At 41.2% G+C, this 21,589-nt stretch overlaps 2 protein-coding genes across 4 annotated transcripts in view; one reads left to right on the forward strand and one right to left on the reverse strand.

Moving 5' to 3' along the window:
* traf2b (Tnf receptor-associated factor 2b) overlaps positions 1-11,028 on the reverse strand; it is an 85,960-nt gene extending 74,932 nt beyond the window's left edge. Inside the window, exon 1 of the mRNA XM_060912832.1 lies at positions 10,937-11,028. Within this exon, the coding sequence (XP_060768815.1) occupies positions 10,937-10,948 (12 nt within the window). The 5' untranslated portion in view covers positions 10,949-11,028. The remainder of the gene's footprint in view (positions 1-10,936) is intronic.
* The window catches only part of coq4 (coenzyme Q4 homolog (S. cerevisiae)), a 36,138-nt gene extending 24,294 nt beyond the window's left edge, over positions 1-11,844 (forward strand). For all 3 annotated transcript variants that reach the window (XM_060912836.1, XM_060912837.1, XM_060912838.1), the window contains exon 7: positions 10,980-11,844. In XM_060912836.1, coding sequence (XP_060768819.1) covers positions 10,980-11,172 — 193 coding nt within the window. In that variant the 3' untranslated portion in view covers positions 11,173-11,844. The remainder of the gene's footprint in view (positions 1-10,979) is intronic.
* The last annotated feature ends 9,745 nt before the right edge of the window (positions 11,845-21,589 follow it).

The raw sequence follows: 21,589 nt of genomic DNA on the forward strand, positions 1-21,589 counted from the left end.
CATTCTTTTCTTTTTTTCTTCTTCTTCATTTTATTAGTGAGAAAAAGACTGCTGATTTGGTGTAGTTTCAGTTGATAATGTATAAACATACTGTTATGCAAAATGCATGAAGGTTGCCAGGTCTTGCGTTGTTCTAATAATTAAAGTGAACATCATTGGATATTGTAGAAGTGTAATGTTGCGTGGAGATGGAAAAACATGAGTAAGGAATAACACCTGGCAGACTGTGATGCATACCATGGGGTGAGACAGGGGGCGCGATACAGCACAACGCACAGAGGAGTGCCGCTACACTATACAATAGATAGATAGATAGATAGATAGATAGATAGATAGATAGATAGATAGATAGATAGATAGATAGATACTTTATTCATCCCAAAGAGAATTAAGGTGTCCAGTAGCTCATATGACACATGTACAAAAGCAAAAAAAAAAAAAAATACACAATATACGAATACAAGAATGTAAACAGCAGTAGAAATGAACTATAGAAATCCTTTAATACTCTGTAAACAAATTCTAGAATTAAAAGATAAAAACAACAGGTTAAAATGTAGGACAATACAGACAGTAAGATTTAAAAAGAAGAAAAGGGTTTGTATGTAGGGGTTGATATAGCCAGTAAAAGAATAAAGTAAGTCTGGGTGAAATGCATTATTTTCGTACAACCGCACAGTTTGGAGCAATTTGTCAACAACTGTAATGCTTAATTTATTAATCAACAACACATCAGGCATTTTAATGGTTTATAGTTTGGTTTAATGTTGTGGAACATCTGGGAGACAAGTTAGTTCCTATTCTCATGAATGTTATAACTGATAGACAGTTATTCAATTACACCCCCCCCATCTCTCCCTCTCTCTTTCTCTCATTAATATAGAAGCAACCAGTAGTTATTGCCTTGAACCTGATTTCCTCTGAATGGTGCTCTTCACAGGGGCTAAATCGCTCCCCACATCTCCTCAGTGACGTAGACTGACCCTGTGTCCGAAAACACTCACTCGTTCACTACTCCCTATATAGGGAATTACTCTATAGAGGACTATATAGTGAGCTCATTGGTAAAATGAAAGAAAAAAAACCCCCGCTTTCAGACACTAGTCCGTCGTGCTGGTATTTACGTCATTACTGTCGCACAATTAAAACGTGCCAGATCAGTCGGCTGGTTGGTTTTCAAAATAATAAATACATGCGTGCATTTTTGTGATGAATCCATATTATCCTGAGCGTATTTCCAACATTAATCAAGACAAAGTGCCTGCATCTTTCAGTTCTTTTAAATCGAGGCTGAATACTTTCTTCTTTGCTGCTGCCTGTTATTAAATCAAACTTGAGACTTTTAATTTGATTTCTTTCAGCATGACCGCAATGCATGATGGGATATATTGCTTTGGTTAGTGACCATCGTTGTACACTACTTTTTTGTGTTGCCTTGTGGGATACTTTGAGTGCACTATATAGGGTGTAAATAATCCTCGCTAAGGTTTCGGACAGCACTATAAAATGGCGTCCTCACTATATAGTGTCCTATACAATGAGTAGGGAGCGATTTCGGACACAGTGTCGGTCGAAGCAGAAGTCTCCGGCGAGGAGCGCCGATTGTGAGGTCCCGTACAATGGAAACCTCTCAAGTGAGTCACGGAGGGGTTTCCCCGCTGACGCTGCGCATAGTGCGCTTGCATGAGCATGTAGCCTACAGGAAATTAATAGTGTATTGGATTAGCACTCATCCCATTTTGGAAAATCAAAAATGTTGTCTTGGGGCCCCTCTGGAGTGTCACCAATTCATGTGCAAAGTATGGACTGTGCGTCCAGTCGTGTCAATTTGCATCAGTGAACAGACAGAGAGACAAACAGCCTTCCTATTATATAGCCTTCCTAGTATAGATGACACATTAAAACGAGCACATTAATATAAACTTGTGTTCATGTTTCTGCCAAAACTACTGTCTGAGCCGTGCTGTGATAGAAGAATCATGCACACGTCCTGACCAATCAGATTTAAGAATTCAACTGCCCTGTGGTAAAACACTGGTATACTGTACAAGCTTAAAGCATATACGCAGAACCATGGCCTCACTTTTTGTTTATAAATGCCTTGAGACCTCAATGGCACAGGAATAGTTTTAAGCGTTAACAATAACTCCTAATACAGTAATTTTTACGATCAAAGTGATTCATATAGGTAGCGGTCTGAGTGAATGACCTTGACGTCCATGACGTCACAGCAGGAAGTCTATCGGTCTCATCGCCATTTCCGCTATACTAAAAAACAGAGCTGACTGCGACGCCGAGCCTCCAATTTGAGCTAATTTATCGCAATGCCACGTGGATGTGTTGCTGGCGGGTGCAGCAACACGACAGAAGGTGGATTTACGTTGCATTCATGGCCCAAGAATGTTCAAACTGTAAAGATTTGGACGCGTTTTGTGAGAAGTTCACGGGCACATTGGGCGCCTATGAAGTGGTCTCTGCTCTGCTCTGCACATTTTACTGACAGGGATGCAAACAGCGCGCCTTTTGGCGGATGGCGCCTTTTTCACGGCTGAATCGCGCAGATCCGAATTTTTTTTTTGGGGGGGGGCGTTTGAGTGTCTGATTATAATTTCAAAGTAAATTCTGTATTAAAATTACTAAATAAGCAAATCCGTTGAAATTATAAGGATGAGAAAAAAACAGTTTAAATCGGGAAGCTGCGCACATTTGTGCAGCCTGAGCGGCAGGACTGCGCAAATGTGCGCAGCTTCCCGATTTAAACTGTTTTTTTCTCATCCTTATACTTCCTGCTTCATGGACTGGAACGGATTTGCTTATTTAGTAATTTTAATACAGAATTTACTTTGAAATTATAATCAGACACTCCAACGCCCCCCCTAAAAAAAAAAATTCGGATCTGCGCGATTCAGCTGTGAAAAAGGCGCCATCCGCCAAAAGGCGCGCTGTTTGCATCCCTGTACTGAAGACTCGTACGAGACCTCTGATCTGTTGAAGAGCATTGGCTATAAGCCCGTATTGAAAGAGGGTGCAGTACCAACAATTAAATAAAACTACAAGAAAAGGAGGGCGGCACGGTGGCGTAGTGGTTAGCGCTGTCGCCTCACAGCAAGAAGGTCCTGGGTTCAAGCCCCGGGGCCGGCGAGGGCCTTTCTGTGCGGAGTTTGCATGTTCTCCCCGTGTCCGCGTGGGTTTCCTCCGGGTGCTCCGGTTTCCCCCACAGTCCAAAGACATGCAGGTTAGGTTAACTGGTGACTCTAAATTGACCGTAGGTGTGAATGTGAGTGTGAATGGTTGTCTGTGTCTATGTGTCAGCCCTGTGATGACCTGGCGACTTGTCCAGGGTGTACCCCGCCTTTCGCCCGTAGTCAGCTGGGATAGGCTCCAGCTTGCCTGCGACCCTGTAGAAGGATAAAGCGGCTAGAGATAATGAGATGAGATGAGAAAAGGAAAGTAAATTCAGTTGCACCGGTTCTCCCGGAGTGTGAGCCGAGGGTTGTTGCTAAAACCCGGGACGGAACAGGACATATTATTGCTCGGGCAGTGATCTCCCCGCGGTAGTTGCTAAAACCGATGATGTCCCGTCCCAGGTTTTAGTAATTGCCTGAACTGAGCAGTAATGGCGGAGTACTCCGTATGGAGAATGAGTGGACCAGCCGTCTGATTTCTTCGCTGGATATACTTGCCTCAGCAGCAATATCTCGCCCTTACATGGAAGAAGCGAATGAACAGAGAACTGAACGAACAATTGAAAGTCCAATTGTTTCAAAACAATCGGCCACAAGATCGGCCTTCAAGAAGCGAGAACACAGACGGGTAAGCTGCGATTCTCATTTGTTTACCTGCATTTAGATTAATACATGTAACTTGTATTGTGTGTTTAAGTTACCGGTATAAGATTATTTAATTTGCTTCAGAATGTGATTGTTTCAGTTCATCTGATTTATTTAATTCGCCTTTTACGTTTTATCAGTGAAAATGCATGCATGTACATGTATGTTGCATAAGTTATAACACCTATCCTGTTTTAATGAAAGTCAACCCACAATCAGTGAAGTCAAATCAGTCTTAGTTGAGCAAGTTGGTAACGGTATTTCTTACTTTCACCATAAATTTTTATTTATATGACTTTGGTCTATAGCTGTCAAAGGCGTCGGCCTTAAAACTGGTTACCGCTGTGATGTCACGCACTCAGGGCTGGCTGGCTCAGCGGGGCAACTCGAATGCCAACTTTGCAGTCGATTTTAACTCTCAATGTATATACAGTGTTTCCGCTATGTACAATTGGCTGTGGCGGGCCGCCGCACCTTGATTTTTGCCGCCGCACCTTCAGGCAGTGTTGCCAGATACTGCTTCCGTTTTCTAGCCCAAAATAATTATGTTCAAATCCGCCAAAATGCGCTTAAAACCGCCCAATCTGGCAACACTGCCTTCAGGCATTGAATGCGCATTTCGACCACACAAGGTGGTAGCACCGTAAGCGGCAGCGCTGCTAACAGTAGAAGAAGTGAACACACACAACAGGAGCATTTTGGATTTACCAAACAGGTAAAGGCGGACCTGGACATGACACGCGCAGTATGCAAACACTGCCGAATGAAAGTTAAGTACTGTGGCAATACTACAAATCTGCACCTCCACATGACCCGACATCACGCTAGCATTTTGCAAGTAAAGAATGCTAGTGGTAGCACAACGACACAAGCAAATCTGACGGCGGGGTTTCAGACGAAATTTCCCCCAACATCACCAAAGGCTCAAAAAATCACTGCAGCACTATTATCGTACATATGCAAAGACTTGCGTCCGTACAGCTCAGTTGAAAACGAAGGCTTCCGAGAACTAATTGAGGAATGTGAACCACGCTACTCTACAGCCTTGTTAAGGCCATGTTTTAAGTTTACTTTTATCAAAGCCATCTTTTTTTGCACTACAGCCTTGTTAAGGCCATGTTTTAAGTTTACTTTTTTCAAAGGCAGCTTTATTTCTGCACTACAGCCTTGTTAAGGTCATGTTTTACATGCAGTACAGTGTAACTGTTGCTCTACAGCAAAATAAAAAATAACATTTGGGTATACATATGTCTGTTTTCTTAAAAATGTATGTTAAGTAATGTGAAATATCGGGATACGTATCGCCTTGAAGACCGTGTATCGGGATGCACATGTATCGCAATACATATCGTATCGTGACCTCTGTATTGTGATGTGTATCGTATCGCGAGGTTGTTGGCAATACCCACCCCTAGTTTCCTCCGGGTGCTCTGGTTTCCCCCATAATCTTGTGTTGTGAGATTTATGTTCAGGGAGTGGGGGTAAGGGGTCGCTCTGGGGTTAGGTGTGGGGGGAATTTGGTCTTCCTGACTGTTTTCTAAACTGCCTTGCTCTGCAGGTTATGCTTGTTCTTTCAAGACTAGGTTTATTCATTTATTCCCTTACAAAAGGTCACCATTTTAGAGTGTGTTTTGTCAAAAAATTTCTCAGAATGCTCCCATATCCTCGTACCGGGGTGGGACGTCTGAGCGCAGGTCTTGCCACCGCACCTTCAAACATTTTCTAGGGGAAACACTGTATATATATTTTTTTAATTCCTGTTTATGCAGCATACAAGAGTCAAGGATGGCAATACTATCCACTCAGAAATGTATTTTTAAAAATAAAGGTTCTGCGTATCTCCTTTAAGTTTACTGTTTATTGGTAAAGGGAAAGAGGGAATTGAGCAAAGCCCTTAACTGTGCTCTGTGGTTAGATTTTGCCTCATTTACAAAATCTTCAGATAAAAATATCCATCAAAGAAATAACTAAATTGAATACCTGTCCGTCCATCCATCCATCCATCCATCCATCCATCCATCCATTATCTATACCACTTATCCATCAGGGTCACTGGGGAAGCTGGAGCCAATCCCAGTTAACTTCGGGTGCGAGACAGGAGAATTGAATAACTGAATTTAGGAATTGAAGTTTCAGTGAACATTTATATAATTTGACATTATTTCCTCTACTGTATAACTAAGACGTTTACTTACAGTAGAGAAAGGAAAGGAGGAACTGTTGCACTGGTTTAAGTATAAGGAAATTGACCCATTTAAGGTTTACTGTAAGTTGTCTCATAGAGAACTCTGTCATAACATGACTGGTCTGCTTCCTCTGGAATTTTTATGTCTATAACACATCTGGGCTAGTCATTGTCAAAGAATAAACTTCTCCTTGTGATTATTTTGGTTTATGAGCATCATTGAGCATCATTGTTCCCACGTCCACCTGCTTAATGATTCATTTTATGTATCTGTCAAATGAAATGCTCTATTCAATCCAGGACAAGTGCAACCCGACACACGTAAAACGTTAACGTTATGTTTTTACACCAACTATGAAGGTGTTGATTCGTTTTCTATAACAGCAGTTCTGACAGTAGTGCCATAATTCAAATCGCAGATTGAGATTACTGTACTCGTTCTAATGTGTTGTCATTACCTCCGCCAAAGAGGTTATGTTTTCGGTAGCGTTTGTTGGTTTGTCTGTTAGCAACATTACGGAAAAAGTTATGAGCGGTAATGTTTATAACTATGTAGGTTGTAGGTAGGTTATGTAAATTTTTGACCCAGTATGTGTAATTTTGACCGTGTTGATTTCAGAAAACCCAAATTAAAGCCGTACGCTGTACAATCATTCTGCCGCAGAAAAGGAACAGTTCAAAGAAATGACTGAAAGCCCAAATATTGCCATGACATTCAGATCCAAGATGACATTCATGTCACTGCATGTAAACTTCTGACCACAACTCCTATCTATCTATCTATCTATCTATCTATCTATCTATCTATCTATCTATCTATCTATCTTTACACATTCTTAACTTCAAGAGAGAAAATAAGAAAAGCTGGGAAGGGAATATTTATTTATTTATTTAAATATTTTTAAAGAACATGATTTATAATAGAAAATAACTTGTCTCATAAGTTCCACAGCAATAAATGTCGCAGTAAACTGAAAGTAGGGTTGTTTTACAATCAGGGTACGCAAGCTAAAAATCACATTTAACACTTATTATCTTCAATATCAAAAGGCTTGACTAAATAAACTTGGTTGTTTATTGTAGCCCTGTGATAGCTCTATTTACCATGCAAAAAAAATGTGGTGATAACGTTATTTTTGGTGAATGTATGGCAATATGTGTCATATATTTAGCAAAATTACTTGTCATTTAGAGAAAGTGCTTTTTTGGCCAGAGGTAGCTCCAAAAGGGAAGCACTTAAAGGATATGGGACATGGATTTTTTTCTGGGTATAATTATGTATAAAGGACATAAGAAATGCCATCTAAATCACTGCAGGGCGTCAAAAATGTGAAAATCACCACATTATTCAACTTTTTTATACATCAGCGTAAAACAATGATTCATTAATTAGCTAGTTGGTCACGTGACCCGTGACGTCACAAAAACTTTCCAAGGAGCCAGCGCTTGGGAATCTAATGTAAACAGGTTACCGAAATGGACACCATCGACAGTGACATTCCCGATGTTTCACAGAGATGTGAAGTTAGACCCTATCAATTCGAACCGATAGCTGGAAATTCACATGAACATGGATCTTGTCTTTACTCTGACGGGTCAGATGATTCTGAGAGTGAGAGTTCATTCAGCCCTCATGAAACTGAAAGCGGTCGGCTCGATAACACTTCCTGGTAAGTTAAAAACAATTCTGCTCAAAGGCTAATGATCTGTTGAAAGAAGTATTATTTTTGTATCATACATTGAAAGTTCATCATAGATCTAGCTAAAGTCCATTGCAAGATAGTTTTTTTTTTTTGCTGATATTTTTCGAGATTGATTGAGATACAATGCTTCCAGAGTCCGAGATGAAAACATTCAAAATGGCGAAACGAGTCAGAATTATGATAATCAATAATTGATACACCCAAAATTATAATACTAATCCTTACTGCATGAGGCCCATGGTAAAACCACACTTCCAGGAGGGGCTGCCGTCTGTCTCCCAAGCCGGCCGAGAGCGCTCCTCGTCGGGCACGGCCAGGCGGGCGAATGCCCTGGTCCATCCGCCCTGTCTAAAAAATAATGGTACAACTCCGAGTGAAGGTGTCAATGCGCTGTCGAAGCACGCAGAAGGTGTTAGTACGCCTGTCATTATAGTGCGGACTTTCCATAGCATAGAAAATCGCCACGTTTCAATTTGTGTAACTGAACTTTGTTTCATGTCACTGGTCATATAAACCTATGTAAACAGGAAAAACGCGGAAGAGTTTGGTCGCATCTAACTACAGCCCCAAAAAATACCATTGGCTATGCTGAGCCTAGCTACATTGCTAACAGGAGTAACAGCGCGTCTGACTGACTGGGAGGTCGCAATACACCATGATGTTCAATGTACGTTAAACACTCTAAAAACGAAACAATTTTCTTGTCATCCAAGACACAAAAACTATTTTGTCGCATTCGTCATCATCACGATTCACACTTCTCCATATTCATCTACCCGCTTGTGCTGTACCCGAAAGTTTTTGTGACATATGATCACGTGACAGTGGCTCTTCCGGTTGTAAAATATGCATATCGGAGCTCGAGCAGAAATGCCATATAATCATCACGAATATAACGATTTTACTGAATTTAATAGATAATTTTGTATTTGTTGATGCAATTATTTCATATTTTTAATGGAAAGAAACTGATATAGCGTGCATTTATGTTTCATGTCCCATGTCCTTTAAATCATTCTTTATACCATCTCATCTCATTATCTCTAGCTGCTTTATCCTGTTCTACAGGGTCGCAGGCAAGCTGGAGCCTATCCCAGCTGACTACGGGCGAAAGGCGGGGTACACCCTGGACAAGTCGCCAGGTCATCACAGGGCTGACACATAGACACAGACAACCATTCACACCCACATTCACACCTACGCTCAATTTAGAGTCACCAGTTAACCTAACCTGCATGTCTTTGGACTGTGGGGGAAACCAGAGCACCCGGAGGAAACCCACGCGGACACGGGGAGAACATGCAAACTCCGCACAGAAAGGCCCTCGCCGGCCCCGGGGCTCGAACCCAGGACCTTCTTGCTGTGAGGCGACAGCGCTAATCACTACACCACCGTGCCGCCCTCTTTATACCATAAAACAAATATTTGGTTCCATATCATTGGAAACATAGTTAAGTTTTAATGTTCAGGGATGAGAATGAAAAATATTTAAAAAGTCTGAAAAAACCAGGGCGGGGCCCATGGCCCAGGGGGGCGGGGACCAGGGGTTCCAGGGGCTAATGATTTTTGGCTATTTTATTTATTTATTTTCTTTATTATTAGACAGGGAGATGATTATTAGACAGGGAGATGATTATTAGACAGGGAGATTCTTTTGTGTAATCTGAGCTGAAGTGGGTTTTGTGCTTTGGTTTTTTGGGGCGCGCGCGTGCTCTCTCTGCCATGCCGATCCTGTAGGCTGCGCTGACTCAGCTGAAAACTCTGGTCCTCGAGAAAAGAGATAAAAGCCCGCCCACACTGAAAGCTGATTGGCTTATTTTGCTGAGTAACCCAATCAGGATGCTCTTTGTCTGGCATGCGCTACATGAACAAGCACACAGTCTCCCTCGCGTGCGCACATTCTAAGATGCGTGATGCAGACTTTAATGTTGCGCGCGCATGCTCAAAAACGATCATTTTGGTCTGAAAAAGTCGGAAATCCGCCGATCGGCGGAAAATTCTCATCCCTGAATGTTGAATGCCAGCAAGTTTTCAGACTATTTTGATCAAATTACTATGTAATTGTGTCAAAAAAAAGTCCTCTCCGAGACAGCTAATTTTTCAATATAAAATAACATATCTAAAATGATTATTTTCATCCTAAAATGTGGTCAAGATCTCATCTCATCTCATTATCTCTAGCCGCTTTATCCTGTTCTACAGGGTCGCAGGCAAGCTGGAGCCTATCCCAGCTGACTACGGGCGAAAGGCGGGGTACACCCTGGACAAGTCGCCAGGTCATCACAGGGCTGACACATAGACACAGACAACCATTCACACTCACATTCACACCTACGGTCAATTTAGAGTCACCAGTTAACCTAACCTGCATGTCTTTGGACTGTGGGGGAAACCGGAGCACCCGGAGGAAACCCACGCGGACACGGGGAGAACATGCAAACTCCACACAGAAAGGCCCTCGCCGGCCACGGGGCTCGAACCCAGGACCTTCTTGCTGTGAGGCGACAGCGCTAACCACTACACCACCGTGCCGCCCCGTGGTCAAGATATTGGGACCTAAATATTAGAGACAACTAACACAAAGCTTACAGCCTTATATTTAAAAGCGCTATGGAAGTCGTGGATTCTGAACTGTCAAAAAAAAAAACGTCCTCTCCGAGAATCACTTCATTTGTTTCTCCCATCTTATAGCAGATTACACAAAACTACCATACACATATGTCAAAAAATTACCTGAAATCTGTTCTTTAACTTGTCCTTCACTTAAAAACTGGTACAAGAACCAGTTTGAATCAATTTGAATTTTGGACCCCTGTGACACAAACTTTGTACCCTGATTGTAAAACAACCCAGTACACTGTGTCACAACTGTGTACAATGAGTCATTCAGAAATCAATGAAAAGTTGTGCAAGTGCACAACACGTTGTCCAAAGTTGTGCAACTTTGCTGTGTTGTAAGAGAAATAAACATCGTGACAAACTGTTACTTGGAATTAATTAACTTTCAGGTGATGACATCACATCATCTTTGAATATTTTCCTGTAACAACACCTTTCTTGATGTAAAATCTAACTCAAGTACGACATAAATATTTGGTTTCAGACAAATGATGTTTGTTTAGCTTGTTGCTGACTAAGCATTAATTTGTGAGGCCGAGCGCAGGATACGCAGGGCAGTCATCATGCTTACATGTAGATAAATAAATTCTCACACCAACCTTGATGATCATCCTGATCACTTTTGTTTTGTCTCTGCTTCAGTCGTATGCAGATGCTGGCGACGTCTCTGGGGCCGTGGGCTTTGCGGAGCGGCAGTCGCGCACGCTGCATGTTGAGTGTTTTCTACGAGCGCCGCTGGGATCAGAACCTGGAGGAACTCCGAGAGGAGCTGAACATCGAGCCACCACCTCTCATCATGCCTACAAAGAGCAACAAAGCAACATCAGAATCCTAGCAGGCTTAGACTTTAATGATGGAATGATGACTGTTTGAGGAGGGGATGTCTGTATAGTGATCACGGACGTGAATGCTGTAATTACGTTATCTAACTCTGAGAGGGTTTTATGATCGTTCGTTCTGGGAAGTGCGATTAGAGCAATTGATTGATTGCGGTGTCTATTCTTCTAATGATGCAACAATTTTGTGTACAAAAGGAGAAATCTAATTAGGAATTAACTTCAGGTGACTTGGGTACAAATGATTCACCGTACACATGTCACAGGACAAAACGTTCCAGCGTTGTCCTTTTACAATTACTTTTTCAGGTCAAAGAGGGAAAATGAGAACTTGTGGTGAGGTAAGGAGCATCATTGTGTAATTGACTGTACGGTATATAAGGTCGAGGAATGATTGTGATGGAGTCCACGTGCTGGATTGGCTCTACATCCAGAACAACAACTTTATCTCATGTCAGACTCATCCTGAGCCTTTTTGTTTGAGTTTAATGGTTCTTTAGGTTTATAATTGTCATATACAGGACCAGTCAAAAGTTTGGACACACCTACTCATTCATAGGTTTTTCTGTATTTTGACTCTTTTCTACAAGACATCAAAACTATGAAATAACATATGGACCATGTATGTGTTATTTACCAGCTGGGAGGTCCATATCGTGAAATACCATGACTGAGGTCTTGAAAGTAGAGGGCCTTGGTCACGGTATTTCACCATACAGACCGACCTTAAGCTGGTAAGTAATTTTTATATATATATATATATATATATATATATATATATATATATATATATATATATATATATATATATATATTTTTTTTTTTTTTTTATATATTTTTATATATATACACAGTGGTGCTTGAAAGTTTGTGAACCCTTTAGAATTTTCTATATTTCTGCATAAATATGACCTAAAACATCATTAGATTTTCACACAAGTCCTAAAAGTAGATAAAGAGAACCCAGTTAAACAAATGAGACAAAAATATGATACATGGTCATTTATTTATTGAGGAAAATGATCCAATATTACATATCTGTGAGTGGCAAAAGTATGTGAACCTTTGCTTTCAGTATCTGGTGTGATCCCCCTTGTGCAGCAATAACTGCAACTAAACGTTTGCGGTAACTGTTGATCAGTCCTGCACACGGGCTTGGAGGAATTTTAGCCCGTTCCTCTGTACAGAACAGCTTCAGCTCTGGGATGTTGGTGGGTTTCCTCACATGAACTGCTCGCTTCAGGTCCTTCCACAACATTTTGATTGGATTAAGGTCAGGACTTTGACTTGGCCATTCCAAAACATTAACTTTATTCTTCTTTAACCATTCTTTGGTAGAACGACTTGTGTGCTTAGGGTCGTTGTCTTGCTGCATGACCCACCTTCTCTTGAGATTCAGTTCATGGACAGATGTCCTGACATTTTCCTTTAGAATTCACTGGTATAATTCAGAATTCATTGTTCCATCGATGATGGCAAGCCGTCCTGGCCCAGATGCAGCAAAACAGGCCCAAACCATGATACTACCACCACCACGTTTCACAGATGGGATAAGGTTCTTATGCTGGAATGCAGTGTTTTCCTTTCTCCAAACATAAAACTTCTCATTTAAACCAAAAAGTTCTATTTTGGTCTCATCCATCCACAAAACATTTTTCCAATAGCCTTCTGGCTTGTCCACGTGATCTTTAGCAAACTGCAGATGAGCAGCAATGTTCTTTTTGGAGAGCAGTGGCTTTCTTCTTGCAACCCTGCCATGCAAACCATTGTTGTTCAGTGTTCTCCTGATGGTGGACTCATGAACATTAGCCAATGTGAGAGAGGCCTTCAGTTGCTTAGAAGTTACCCTGGGGTCCTTTGTGACCTCGCCGACTATTACACGCCTTGCTCTTGGAGTGATCTTTGTTGGCCGACCTCTCCTGGGGAGGGTAACCATGGTCTTGAATTTCCTCCATTTGTACACAATCTGTCTGACTGTGGATTGGTGGAGTCCAAACTCTTTAGAGATGGTTTTGTAACCTTTTCCAGCCTGATGAGCATCAACAACGCTTTTTCTGAGGTCCTCAGAAATCTCCTTTGTTCGTGCCATGATACACTTCCACAAACATGTGTTGTGAAGATCAGACTTTGATAGATCCCTGTTCTTTAAATAAAATCGGGTGCCCACTCACACCTGATTGTCATCCCATTGATTGAAAACACCTGAGTCTAATTTCACCTTCAAATTAACTGCTAATCCTAGAGGTTCACATACTTTTGCCACTGACAGATGTGTGATATTGGATAATTTTCCTCAATAAATAAATGAGCAAGTATAATATTTTTGTCTCATTTGTTTAACTGGGTTCTCTTTATCTACTTTTAGGACTTGTGTGAAAATCTGTTGTTGTTTTAGGTCATATTTATGTAGAAATATAGAAAATTCTAAAGGGCTCACAAACTTTCAAGCACCACTGTATATATCTTTTTTTCTTTACCAAATTCTAACAGAAAGCGAGAGCGCCCGAAAGGGAAAACTGAGCCGAGCCGCCATTTTGAATCCTCATTCACAGCTGTAATGCAAATGGCTTCCTCCTCGGTATACAAGTGCACTTCCATGGCAGGAAAAAAAAAAAAAACTACATTGTGCCGCCTGTGTAGTCCCCTATTTATACAAAATTGAGTCATTCAGGATTCAGCCATGTTTTTGCTCAGCGTTAGCAACAGTTACAGATTTTTAGTTTTCTCCTGAAATGTTTTCTTTTATATCGTCTTCCTCAGGGTAGTAAAACTCGCTTTCGCTGTGAAGACTGTCGTTATTGCTATCCATGCTGTAAAATTAATGCTATTCTCCTGAGAAACGCGAAAATAAATGTTGACAAAAATTGCTACTATGTTTGTTGTTGTGAACGAGCGAGTCGCCAGAGGTCCATAACCGGAGTCTGCTTGCCCACTCGCCAGCCAATCAGAGCGTGGGATTTGATGGAAACCGGACCGCGAAAAAAATAAATGGAGTATAAAGGACACTTTTTCAATGGAATAAAAACATGTTCTATTCCCTTCGAGGAGGTTTCATTCATTTGGTTTCATAGCATGCAATATTGTTAGCATATCGCTTATCCTATGTATATTACGTCACTCTACCCAATGGAGAATGGGTGTTGAATATGGGCTGCAATATTGCATGGTTGTCGAGACATGACATCACATGTCAGAGATGTTAAACCTCCACACTAGCGAGCGGCTGTGACAATTTGTAAACAAACATGGTTGCCAGGTTTGCTTCATTAAATACGGAAAATTTTGAGAGAATTTTTAAAGAGAAAGCCGTGTTGAACACCTGAAAGGAATGTGTATGTATAATAATAATAATATTGGCTGGGGTTTTCTCGTGGGATATCGGATATATTCCATTCGTTTCCTGAATGGAATATATCTGATATACCACGAAAAAAAGCCAGCCAATATTATTTAATTATGTGGTAAAGAAAAAAAAAGTTTCATATTTTAGATTCTTCAAAGTATCCAGTGTTTACCTTGATGATGCTGTGCACACTACTGGCATTATCTTAACCAGCTTCACAAGGTAGTTACCTGGAATGCTTTTCAATTAACAGCTACGCCTCGTCAAACGTTAATTAGTGGACGAGTTTAAATAGTAAATAATAAAAATACTGTAAATAGCCCTATTCAGCTCATCCAGAATGCTGCAGCCCACCTGGTCCACAGTGGTGCTTGAAAGTTTGTGAACCCTTTAGAATTTTCTATATTTCTGCATAAATATGACCTAAAACGTCATCAGATTTTCACACAAGTCCTAAAAGTAGATAAAGAGAACCCAGTTAAACAAATGAGACAAAAATATTATATTTGGTCGTTTATTTATTGAGGAAAATGATCCAATATTACATATGTGAGTGGCAAAAGTATGTGAACCTCTAGGATTAGCAGTTAATTTGAAGGTGAAATTAGAGTCGGGTGTTTTCAGTCAATGGGATGACAATCAGGTGTGAGTGGGCACCCTGTTTTATTTAAAGAACAAAGGCTGATCTTCACAACACATGTTTGTGAAAGTGTATTATGGTACGAACAAAGGAGATTTCTGAGGACCTCAGAAAAAGCATTGTTGATGCTCATCAGACTGGAAAAGGTTACAAAACCATCTCTAAAGAGTTTGGACTCCACCAATCCACAGTCAGACAGATTGTGTACAAAGGGAGGAAATTCACGACCATTGTTACCCTCCCCAGGAGTGGTCGATCAACAAAAGATCACTCCAGGAGCAAGGCGTGTAATAGTCGGCGAGGTCACAAAGGGCCCCATGGTAACTTCTAAGCAACTGAAGTCAAGTTTTTTTGTATAGCACTTTTAACAATAGACATTGTCCTAAAGCAGCTTTACAGAATCTGAATGACCGAAGACAGGAGCCAATTTTATCCCTAATCTATCCTCAATGAGCAAACCCATGGCGACGGTGGCAAGGAAAAACTCCCCCAGACGACACGAGGCAGAAACCTCGAGAGGAACCAGACCCAAAAGGGAACCCATCCTCACCTGGACAACAGCAGACAACATGACTATAACATTAACAGTTTTAACATGAAGTCAGTTTCGTTGATGTTATAACTATTTATTAATGGAAACTTGAGTGCAAAACTGTTCATGACAAATGCAGTCTTAAAGTTAGCAAGTCAACTGTAGTCCTCAGCCACAAAAGCATTACTGTAAGTGTCCAGAGCGTCCTCCAGGTGTGACTTTCAACTGTCCATATGGGGCCGTCCTCCACAGGAGCGATGTGATGAGACTCCAACCAGACACAGAGCATCCGGATGGATCAGGCAAGTCCGAGGAGCAGAAGAGGCTAGCACCTCGATCCCAGGATTGACATGTAACTCAGAGGGACAGATTTTTTTTTTTTGGGGGGGGGAGAAACAGGTTGTTAGGTATGCCCAATGTCACCTGAATAAGTAGGAACAGTATACATTTGCGCTGAGTACAAGCAGGGACTCCGTCAAAACTAACTATGACCACATAACTAAAAGGGGAGAGCCAGAAGGTAACACAGGCATGAGGGGGCCCCGGGACATAAAGCAGCAGCCACGACACTGTCAACAAACTCGAGTGAGCAAGCAAGTGGGGGACTGACAGCATCTATACATCCCAGTTTACCAAACACTCTGTCTGAGGACCCTCCAGATCTACACCTTTACCTCATAAACACCATTAACAAAAGGCTTGACTAAACAGATATGTTTTCAGCCTAGACTTAGACGCTGAGACTGCGTCTGATTCCCGAACTCTACTTGGAAGGCTGTTCTATAACCTCTCTCACATTAGCCAATATGTTAATGTTCGAGTCCACCATCGGAACACTGAACAACAATGGTGTGCATGGCAGGGTTGCAAGGAGAAAGCCACTGCTCTCCAAAAAGAACATTGCTGCTCGTCTGCAGTTTGCTAAAGATCACGTGGACAAGCCAGAAGGCTATTGGAAAAATGTTTTGTGGACGGATGAGACCAAAATAGACATTTTTGGCTTAAATGAGAAGCGGGGGCGGCACGGTGGTGTAGTAGTTAGCGCTGTCGCCTCACAGCAAGAAGGTCCGGGTTCGAGCCCCGTGGCCGGCGAGGCCCTTTCGGTGTGGAGTTTGCATGTTCTCCCCGTGTCCGTGTGGGTTTCCTCCGGGTGCTCCGGTTTCCCCCACAGTCCAAAGACATGCAGGTTAGGTTAACTGGTGACTCTAAATTGACCGTAGGTGTGAATGTGAGTGTGAATGGTTGTCTGTGTCTATGTGTCAGCCCTGTGATGACCTGGCGACTTGTCCAGGGTGTACCCCGCCTTTCGCCCGTAGTCAGCTGGGATAGGCTCCAGCTTGCCTGCGACCCTGTAGAACAGGATAAAGTGGCTAGAGATAATGAGATGAGATGAAATGAGAAGCGTTATGTTTGGAGAAAGGAAAACACTGTATTCCAGCATAAGAACCTTATCCCATCTGTGAAACATGGTGGTGGTTGTATCATGCTTTGGGCCTGTTTTGCTGGAACTGGCTTTATTTTTGTGTCGTGTGTAACAGGATACAATGAATCAAAACATACAATACAGCAACCAGAACAATGCCATAATTAGACAATATACACAACGTCAGGGAAAAAAAAAGTGAGGAAGTGTGCAAACTGATGTATCCAAAAAAAGGGGGTGGTGGAAGTTGCTATGAGTTAGGGCAGTACAATGGACAATATCTGATTGTTGTATTCATTTTCAGTATGAGAGCTTTCTGCAGTGCATGTGTAGCACCTTCACTTTAAAAACCTATCAATTTTGATTGGACGCACCTACTCATTCATATGTGTTTCTGCATTTTGACTATTTTCTACATTGCAGAATGATATATGGAATTCATCTCATTCTCATCTCATTATCTGTAGCTGCTTTATCCTGTTCTACAGGGTCGCAGGCAAGCTGGAGCCTATCCCAGCTGACTACAGGCGAAAGGCGGGGTACACCCTGGACAAGTTGCCAGGTCATCACAGGGCTGACACATAGACACAGACAACCATTCACACTCACATTCACACCTACGCTCAATTTAGAGTCACCAGTTAACCTAACCTGCATGTCTTTGGACTGTGGGGGAAACCGGAGCACCCGGAGGAAACCCACGCGGACACGGGGAGAACATGCAAACTCCGCACAGAAAGGCCCTCGCCGGCCACGGGGCTCGAACCCGGACCTTCTTGCTGTGAGGCGACAGCGCTAACCACTACACCACTGTGCCACCCACATATATGGAATTATCTGATTTAAAAAAAAAAAGTGTTAAATATGTTTCGTATTTTAGTTTCTTCAAAGTATCCAGCGTTTACCTTGATAACGCTTTGTACACTATTGTCATTATCTTAACCAGCTTAATGAGGTAGTCACCTGCAATGCTTTTCAATTAACAGATGTGTCTCATCAAAAGTTAATTAGTGGACGAGTTTCTTGCCTTCTTAATGTGTTTGAGATCAAATAGTAAATAATAAAAATACAGTAAACAGCCCTATTCTACACCACAACTGTAGTAATCAATATTATGTCAAGAATCGCTCAACTAAGTAAACAGAACGACATTCATCATTACTTTAAGACATGAAGTGACTTTTAATTGATAAAAATAAACTTTGAATTAGAAGGTGTGTCCAAACTTTTGACTGGTATTGTGTGTGTAAAACATTCCTGGTCCAGACTTCCTCAGGAAATTAGAGGAAGCCTGATATTGTACAGACAGTACTGTGCAAACACATTAAAAAAAAAAGAAGCTGTCGACCAAAAATGGCTTTAAAAATAATGAAATGTTTCAACACTTAAAAAAAAAAAAAATACTATAAACAGCAGTAAGTCATAATAAATGAAAGTCAATATTTGGTGTAAGATGGCCCTTTGCTTAAAAAAAAAAAAAAAAAGTAGTCTCAGGTCCAATTAGTGCAGTTTCATAAGGAAATGATCCACAGGATTTACTGAGCATCTTCCAGAACCAGCCCCAGTTCTTCTGGACACTTTGACTGTCACACTCACTTTTTAATTTTGCACCAAATCCAGCACCCTTCATTATGTTTTCTTTTTCAATCTGAAAAGTGCACTCTTATGGAATATGTCACTCAGATACAAACTTTTTTTTCTGTAACATTTACTTTTGTGCTGGAAAAAATACCATAAAATGTTTTTGTACTGACGTGATAATATAGAAATCTATAAAGTTTGTATGGGGAAAAAAAAAACCCAGTGTGCCTAAGACTTTTGGACTTAATGATTTAATTACAGTCTCTTACTGGTTTGTAATTGGGCATCAGGAAGATGGCAGACGGTGAGGAAGAATGCGTTGACGCATGTTTCCAGAGCCTGAGCCTTGAGCGGTTGGCAACAGCTGGGCTGTGGATGGACAGGAGATGGGAGAAGGAAGTGACGGTTCAGGAAGTGAGAGAGGAGAATTGAAGTATGGTGGGAGCTACGAAGAGTGGGATTTGGTGCGAAGAAAAAAGAAAGAAAAGAATAAGGCTGGTTCCATTGACTGTAGAATTAATTTAGTGTGAAGGAGTGGAAAGGGGGCGGTACAGTGGTGTAGTGGTTAGTGCTGTCGCCTCACAGCAAGAAGGTCCGGGTTCGAGCTTCACAGACATCTTTCTGTGTGGAGTTTGCATGTTCTCCCCGTGTCCGCGTGGGTTTCCTCCGGGTGCTCCGGTTTCCCCCACAGTCCAAAGACATGCAGGTTAGGTTAACCGGTGACTCTAAATTGACCGTAGGTGTGAATGTGAGTGTGAATGGTTGTCTGTGTCTATGTGTCAGCCCTGTGATGACCTGGCGACTTGTCCAGGGTGTACCCCGCCTTTCGCCCGTAGTCAGCTGGGATAGGCTCCAGCTTGCCTGTGACCCTGTAGAACAGGATAAAGCGGCTACAGATAATGAGATGAGATGAGAATATAAGTTTTTTTTTTTCTCTCTTATATCCCCTGTTACACACTCCAGCCAGTAGGTGGCGGTAAGGCATCTTTAAGTCGGTTTGCCAACCGCCATAAAACCTTAAAGAAGAATCTGTACCGCGCATGCGCAAAGTACATAGCGTTCCTTATTACAAAACTTAAATATCCACCTACAAAAACGTGTAAACCCTCCAATATAATTTTTTTAATCAAAATGCAAAATGTTTTTTTAAGTCTATTATGAAAAATAGCAATAGTATCGTGGTCCTAGGCTTTGCTTTCTTAAAATAAATAAATAAATAAATAAATAGATTAAAAATACATTTGTTTTGGCTCTTAGGTCACTAAAATTAAATTTGCCGAGGTAACTGATGCTATTCCTAATCGAGTTAATTCACTATCAAAGGGCTCTAACCGAATTAAAGTCATTTATTTAAAAAATGACGTAAAATGAGGCGAGCGGAAGAAATTTTGCGCTGCCGGAAAGCATATAAATTTGCGCATGCGCAGTGCAAATCGGGCGCTTGATCGTGTTTTATTTATTTACTATAACGGTTTTCTTCTCATAAACCACTTTTTTTTGTCATTAGGAACCCCTTTAAGCGTGACACGAATTCTGTGTGCCCTCAGTAATTTTTTTTTTCTGAACATTGTCAAAGTTCTCTTCACAATTTTTGGAGAACCCTCAAAAGAAACCCGTGGAGAGTCCCTAGTTTACATTTTATTTTGCTTTTTAATGGTTACTCATTTAACTGTGGTTGAAAATGAAAGTCTAAGCAAGACTATGCCTAAGATCACTCACCAGATGTGTATTTCCCTTAACTCCCCTCAAATAGACCAAACAAAGTCTGTAAAGTACCAGTCCATGGCCATCCACCATCTGGACCTTGGGTAGTTGCAAAATATTCCCCTAAAATTTCTCTGCACTCCTCCATATAAACAACTTATTATGCCAAGCTGCTGTAATTCGTTTGAATCCCTTTCTGTCTCCAGCATATACCGGAATATAAATGAGTACAGGACAGTGATGTGTGGGTGTATTAGTTGCTTCATGAGAAATAAATAATAAAAAAAAAGTGTCTAAGAGGGACAAGAAGTTTGTGCTCTGGCTCCATCTACTGAAATAAGTGTAACAGGGCATGGATGCTGTTACTTGACCCAAACTTCTTTTAGACTGGTGGCAAAATCTGAAAAGAGGCCTAGAAATCACTTTAGGGAGGATGGAATGTTAGCTTGTGGCACCTATGTTAGGTGGTTAATATGACCCTTAATGGACACATTTTTGGTGGATGCCACTTGAATTAGGCTTTTAATAATTTTGTATGTGGAAAAACATAATTACCACCCCTCAAATGTACTGCTTGAAGGGAGGCTGCTTTCATATTTTTTTAAGTCGTGCTATTTTGTCAGAGCTTGTAAATGTCGAATAACAGTCTTTGTGATAAAGGATGTCGGTTTCTTCATCTACATCACTATTTTGAATCCTTTCTATGGTGTGGAAGTTGTCCACGTCGTTGTACTTTTTGCGTTCCGCTGCAGCTTGACGAACTCGTTCAAATCCAGTGTCTCCAAGTTTTCTTGTGTCCTTTTTCAGGTTTATTCTCTGACAGGACAGACACAGATCCCAGTCAGAAGTAGTGTCAGAACTTCTCTTTTGGCTATACATGACAGATTCCATCGTGCTTGTTTAGCATTTGTCAGAATATCCTGCCAAAGAAAAGCACATATTCAGAAATTGTGCTATTTTGTATTTATCCTTACCCTAAGCTTATCCTAAGTGAAAATTGACTTAATTAAGAGTCAGTGGTATCCATGGTTCATGAAGCAACTGTCATCTATGTTTACTCCAGACAAAGCAAGATTAATCATAATTTTACAATCTGCACGGTACCTGGTGAAAGAGAGATGTTACAATACTTAACTAAATTAAGAATGACTTGTTTTGGTTTCCGTTCAATCATTCCAGTCTGTTACCATGAA

Source organism: Neoarius graeffei, chromosome 28 (assembly GCF_027579695.1).
Source record: "Neoarius graeffei isolate fNeoGra1 chromosome 28, fNeoGra1.pri, whole genome shotgun sequence".
NCBI classification, from domain to species: Eukaryota; Metazoa; Chordata; class Actinopteri; order Siluriformes; family Ariidae; genus Neoarius; species Neoarius graeffei.